Raw genomic sequence first — 6,652 nt, 5'->3', positions numbered from 1 at the left:
GATCTTGCATGGAGCCCCAGACCGAGGGTGATTGACCGTCATCTTGAACTTCTTCCATTTTCTAATAATTGCGCCAACAGTTGTTGCCTTCTCACCAAGCTGCTTGCCTATTGTCCTGTAGCCCATCCCAGCCTTGTGCAGGTCTACAATTTTATCCCTGATGTCCTTACACAGCTCTCTGGTCTTGGCCATTGTGGAGAGGTTGAAGTCTGTTCGATTGAGTGTGTGGACAGGTGTCTTTTATACAGGTAACGAGTTCAAACAGGTGCAGTTAATACAGGTAATGAGTGGAGAACAGGATGGCTTCTTAAAGAAAAACTAACAGGTCTGTGAGAGCCGGAATTCTTACTGGTTGGTAGGTGATCAAATACTTATGTCATGCAATAAAATGCAAATTAATTACTTAAAAATCATACAATGTGAATTTCTGGATTTTTGTTTTAGATTCCGTCTCTCACAGTTGAAGTGTACCTATGATAAAAATTACAGACCTCTAGATGCTTTGTAAGTAGGAAAACCTGCAAAATCGGCAGTGTATCAAATACTTGTTCTCCCCACTGTATATATATATATATATGCACTACCGGTCAAAAGTTTTAGAACAGGGTTTTTCTTTATCTTTACAATTTTCTACATTGTAGAATAGTAGTGAAGACATCAAAACTATGAAATAACACATATGGAACAAAAAAGTGATAAACAAAAAAAAATATATTTTATATTTGAGATTCTTCAAAGTAGCCACCCTTTGACTTGATGACAGCTTTGCACACTCTTGGCATTCTCTCAACCAGCTTCATGAGGTAGTCACCTGGAATGCATTTCAATTCACAGGTATGCCTTGTTAAAAGTTAATTTGTGGAATTTATTTCCTTCTTAATGCGTTTGAGCCAATCAGTTGTGTTGTGACAAGGTAGGGTTGGTATACAGAAGATAGCCCTATTTGGTAAAAGACCAAGTCCATATTATGGCAAGAACAGCTCAAATAAGTAAAGAGAAACGACAGTCCATCATTACTTTAAGACATGAAGGTCAGTCAATCTGGAAAATTTCAAGAACTTTGAAAATTTCTTCAAGTGCAGTCGCAAAAACCATCAAGCACTATGATCAAATCAAATCAAATCACATTTTATTTGCCACATGCGCCGAATACAACAGGTGTAGACATTAACGTGAAATGCTTACTTACAGCCCTTAACCAACAATGCATTTCTTTTTTAATAAAAAAGTTAAATAAAACAACTACAACAAAAAAGTGTTGAGAAAGAAAGAGCAGAAGTAAAATAAAATAACAGTAGGGAGGCTATATACAGGGGGGTACCGGTCCGAGTCAATTTGCGGGGGCACCGGCTAGTTGAGGTAGTTGAGGTAATATGTACATGTGGGTAGAGTTAAAGTGACTATGCATAAATTATTAACAGAGTAGCAGCAGCATAAAAAGATTGGGGGGGGGGGGCAGTGCAAATAGTCCGGGTAGCCATGATTAGCTGTTCAGGAGTCTTATGGCTTGGGGGTAGAAGCTGTTGAGAAGCCTTTTGGACCTAGACTAGATGAAACTGGCTCTCATGAGGACCGCCACAGGAATGGAAGACCCAGAGTTACCTCTGCTGCAGAGGATAAGTTCATTAGAGTTACCAGCTTCAGAAATTGCAGCCCAAATAAATACTTCACAGAGTTCAAGTAACAGACACATCTCAACATCAACTGTTCAGAGGAGACTGGGTGAATCAGGCCTTCATGGTCGAATTGCTGCAAAGAAACCACTACTAAAGGACACCAATAAGAAGAAGAGACTTGCTTGGGCCAAGAAACACGAGCAATGGACATTAGACCGGTGGAAATCTGTCCTTTGGTCTGGAGTTTTTTTTGGGGGGGGGTTCCAACTGTCATATCTTTGTGAGACGTAGAGTAGGTGAATGGATGATATCCGCATGTGTGGTTCCTACTGTGAAGCATAGAGGACGAGGTGTGATGGTGTGGTGGTGCTTTGCTGGTGACACTGTCTGTGATTTATTTAGAATTCAAGGCACACTTAACCAGCATGGCTACCACAGCATTCTGCAGTGATACGCCATCCCATCTGGTTTGCGCTTAGTTGGACTATCATTTGTTTTTCAACAAGACAATGACCCAACACACCTCCAGGCTGTGTAAGGGCTATTTGACCAAGAAGGAGAGTGGATGGAGTGCTGCATCAGATGACCTGGCCTCCACAATCAGCCGACCTCAACCCAACTGAGACGGTTTGGGATGAGTTGGACCGCAGAGTGAAGGAAAAGCAGCCAACAAGTGCTCAGCATATATGGGAACTACTTCAAGACTGTTGGAAAAGCATTCCAGGTGAAGTTGGTTGAGAGAATGCCAAGAGTTTGCAAAGCTGTCATCAAGGCAAAGGGTGGCTACTTTGAAGAATATAGAATATAAAATATATCTTGATTTGTTTAACACTTTTTTGGTTACTACATGATTCCATATGTGTTATTTCATAGTTTTGATGTCTTCAATATTAATCTACAATGTAGAAAATAGTAAAAATAAAGAAAAACCCTTGAATGAGTAGGTGTGTCCAAACTTTTGACTGGTACTGTATGTATCATTAGTGTAGACTTGGCAATTTTACACTCAAACTCCCTAGGTGCTCACGTTTGTCATTGTCACAGGTCAAAGAGCATTTTTCTGACATCACCCCATTGAAGTTAGGGTTAAGGTTAGGGTTAAGTAATGGTTAGGGTTAGGTAAGGGTTAGGGTAGGGAAGTTCCAAGGATCCCGGATAGCACTATAACCTTCTCCTCGCCCCTGACACCAACTACAAAGAGACAGCGGCCTCACGCGTCACCTCGGATAGCGGATCGGTCAAAAAAACGGTTAAATAGCGACAACAAGCGGCTATACAGGCTAGGCTACTACGAAGGATGCTCCTATCTGCTGAGACGCATGCATAGGACACCTGCATGACAGAACGACTATTTTGGAAAGAAGTAACCTGCAAACTGCCAAACCTCTGTTTGTAGTGTTAAAATATCTGGAAGTAAAAGTTTTTTCAAGACGGTAAGGTCACAAAGGCTCATTAGTGGCTCTATTTTGCTGCCTAGTTTTCAGCCATTTGCATCCATCTTGAAAGGTTAATTATGGCTGGCAAAGAAATGGTAGCATATTATAATGCATTGACACAATACAACTAACGGTTTAAAGTCAGATTGTTGCGCTAAAACATAGTCATTTGACGGATTTGTTTATATTAAAAACGACTACGTAATGAATATACTGCTATAGTAAGTAAATGATTACTGAAAGATAAAATGCATTGTCCTTTGTACTGCACTTTCATTTGGAATAATTAACAGGGTAACTAATGAATAGTTAATTATTAATAATGACTCACTGACTGTATTGTAAAATACTATATTTTTACTGGATTTACTGCTGTTATGAGCATCTGAGTAAATTTGACAAATCTCTAGGTAGGTGTATGGGTAGACATCTCCATGGAAACCTTGTGTGTGTGTGTGTGTGTGTGCGTGTGTGTGAGAGTGTGTGTGTGTGTGTGTGTGTGTGTGTGTGTGTGTGTGTGGGCACCAGACACATGCCTGGGGTCGAGGTTAGTGGAGGTTTAAAGTTGTTACTCAGAGGGCATTTATGTTCAGAAAGTTATACCAAACAGTGCTTTGCAACACTGACCATGCCTTCCTCTTCCCTATCTCCCACCCAAGTAGAGACTAGAGATGTCCTCTGTGTGGCAACAGGAGCCTATAGTGTACTCCCCCAGTGTAGAGATCGATTCCAGCACCATGAGGAGGAAGGCCAGGGTGGGTTCCTCACAGCACTGGCTTAAGCAGGAGCATGACCTGGAAGTTGTCAAGTGGGAGAGCATGACCTCTGGGGCAACTAGCGATGTGGAGCAGGACAACACACCCAGCAGTGCTGTGTCCAGTAAGAACTGCATACTCAATATAGAGGTCTAGAAAAATGCATTAACCAAGACACCTTAAGATGACTTCATAACCCAAAATCCATGTATTTTCTTGACATTTTGTTTTAATTATTATGATATGCTAATGTTTTACCGGTACGGCGTACCGGCAAAATACATAGTGGGGGTATACCAGTAAAACATGAGCATATCATAATAATTCAAACAAAATGTCAAGAAAACTGTACACTATTACACCACTTTTTATCATTACCGCATGTCAGAGGCATGAAAAATTTGCGAATGGACTTGAAAACGAGTGGTATAGCCTACACTCCAAAATGCGGACCGTATCACCTTATTTTCACCCCTGGGTGTTCCTCCAGCGGCCTCCCAGCCTGAGGGCAGCCTGCCTCCCCGGGTCATGCTGACCATCACCAAGCTGCAGTGCATGCTGGAAAGTAAACAGGAGCGCATCGTTGCCCTGGAGAGACAGGTTGAGGACCTGCAGCAGGACAGGAAGTTCCTCAGAAGCCAGATCGAGAACCTGACCAGCCAGCGCTCCGTCCCAACCTTCACTACCACTGCCACCTCAGCCTCTGAAGGTCAGTGCCCCCAGTCCTGAATGGTGCTGTTGTTGCAGAGGACTGGACAGTGGAATCTGTATGTATAATTTAAATGGGGATTTGTATGTTATCATAAGGACATAATTCTGTCTTAATTACTAATATACCTCTATTTTGTACTGTATCTCCATATCATGTAAGAAATCAGTGAAAGATGGTTGGAGGGAATAAAAGCGGATCACTCTGTCTTGTCTCTTCACAGCACCTAAAGCGGGGAAGTCACTGTATTCCGAACCCAAACCACGGAAGAGAGAGAGGGTTGCATCATCCAGCTCTTCCTTCAGTAATGAAAGCGGCTCAGAAATGTCTGTCTCCACCGTGATGTCCGGAGCCTCGAGCGACCACAAGAAGCGGAGACACCACAAGGAGAAGAGGAGAGGAAAGAAAGGGAAAGACTACAGCAGGAAGAGAGGTATGCTAAAAAGGGTATTCTTATTTTTTTATTTTTTATTTTTTTTATTTCACCTTTATTTAACCAGGTAAGCCAGTTGAGAACAGGTTCTCATTTACAACTGCGACCTGGCCAAGATAAAGCAAAGCAGTGCAATAAAAACAACACAGAGTTACATATGGGGTAAAAAAACATAAAGTCAAAAATACAACAGAAAATATATATACAGTGTGTGCAAATGTAGCAAGTTATGGAGGTAAGGCAATAAATAGGCTATAGTGCAAAAATAATTACAATAGTATTAACACTGGAATGCTAGATGTGCAAGAGATTATGTGCAAATAGAGATACTGGGGTGCAAAAGAGCAAAATAAATAACAATATAGGGATGAGGTAGTTGGGTGGGCTAATTTCAGATGGGCTGTGTACAGGTGCAGTGATCGGTAAGGTGCTCTGACAACTGATGCTTAAAGTTAGTGAGGGAGATAAGAGTCTCCAGCTTCAGAGATTTTTGCAATTCGTTCCAGTCATTGGCAGCAGAGAACTGGAAGGAATGGCGGCCAAAGGAGGTGTTGGCTTTGGGAATGAACAGTGAGATATACCTGCTGGAGCGCAGACTACGGGTGGGTACTGCTATGGTGACCAATGAGCTAAGATAAGGTGGGGATTTGCCTAGCAGTGATTTATAGATGGCCTGGAGCCAGTGGGTTTGACGACGAACATGTAGTGAGGACCAGCCAACAAGAGCGTACAGGTCACAGTGGTGGGTAGTGTATGGGGCTTTGGAGACAAAACAGATGGCACTGTGATAGACTACATCCAATTTGCTGAGTAGAGTGTTGGAGGCTATTTTGTAAAATGAGGAAATGATTTGACTGGATCCACGGAGACTGCATGCCATACCTAATTTCTTCAAGACAAAAGGGTAAGTTCTCTTCCTCAACATTGAACCATTTTTCAACACTTCAATCCCAACATTCCAAACCTTTGTAGTGGTTGAGTCAGTTTTCATACAGTTCAGCACTCCTAGCACTGACATACCATCCTCCCCTTCATCACCGTTTCTGTCTCTTCTACTCAGCCACTGGCGTCCAGTACGTGATCCACCGCTACAAACAAGTCCTCTCGGCCTTCATCAAGAAGAAGAGCATGAGTGGCGCTTTCCGTCACTACGGCATCGACAGGAACACCATTGCCAACACGGCGTCCATTGCCGAGCTCTACCTGGCAGCCAAGGAGACCCTGCCGCTGGTGGGGATGTTCCGCCCGCGAGAGGAGACCTTGGTGAGCTACGCCCAGAAGTGCGCCCTGGTCATTGAGACTGATGTGGCGCTAGCCAGGAAGATTGAGCAGATGAAAGCCACAGGGGAGCTCCTGCCCATCACGGTGAAAAAGGCCAGGGTCATGCACTCTGCTCACCAACAGCTAGGGGGCACCGCTGAAAGCCTGTTAATGGGCTGATGATGTAGCTAGGGGGTTTTGAGGGGTGAGTTGGACTAGAAGTGGAGAACACTTGTGTTGATGGTTGGAGAGATATTTAACTTAAAATCTGGGTCCTGGGTTGATATAATCACAAAGGAAGGATTTCTCTGCCTCTCTTTATTTATTGCAGTGTATCTATTAGTGTATCTATAATGCCTTCTTTAAAAGTAATTATTGTTTTTCTATAGTTTTTTTTATATCGTATGAATACAATATTCAACAGGTTTAAGCGGGGACACTTT

The 6,652-nt window shown here is 42.7% G+C and overlaps 1 protein-coding gene across 1 annotated transcript; it reads left to right on the top strand.

Moving 5' to 3' along the window:
• Nucleotides 1-3,723: 3,723 nt before the first annotated feature.
• LOC311148109 (coiled-coil domain-containing protein 106-like) lies at nucleotides 3,724-6,419 on the top strand (the record flags this gene model as incomplete). Its single annotated transcript, XM_084185014.1, has 4 exons — nucleotides 3,724-3,931; nucleotides 4,298-4,516; nucleotides 4,740-4,949; nucleotides 6,010-6,419. The coding sequence occupies 4 exons, from the start codon at nucleotides 3,724-3,726 to the stop codon at nucleotides 6,387-6,389; spliced, it is 1,017 nt and encodes a 338-aa protein (XP_084041140.1). The 3' UTR covers nucleotides 6,390-6,419.
• Nucleotides 6,420-6,652: the final 233 nt, after the last annotated feature.

The sequence above is a fragment of the Coregonus lavaretus genome, assembly GCF_964263955.1.
Source record: "Coregonus lavaretus genome assembly, chromosome: 2".
Taxonomy (NCBI): Eukaryota; Metazoa; Chordata; class Actinopteri; order Salmoniformes; family Salmonidae; genus Coregonus; species Coregonus lavaretus.
The sequence above is the reverse complement of the archived record's forward strand: the minus strand, read 5'-3'. Positions and strand labels throughout refer to the sequence as shown.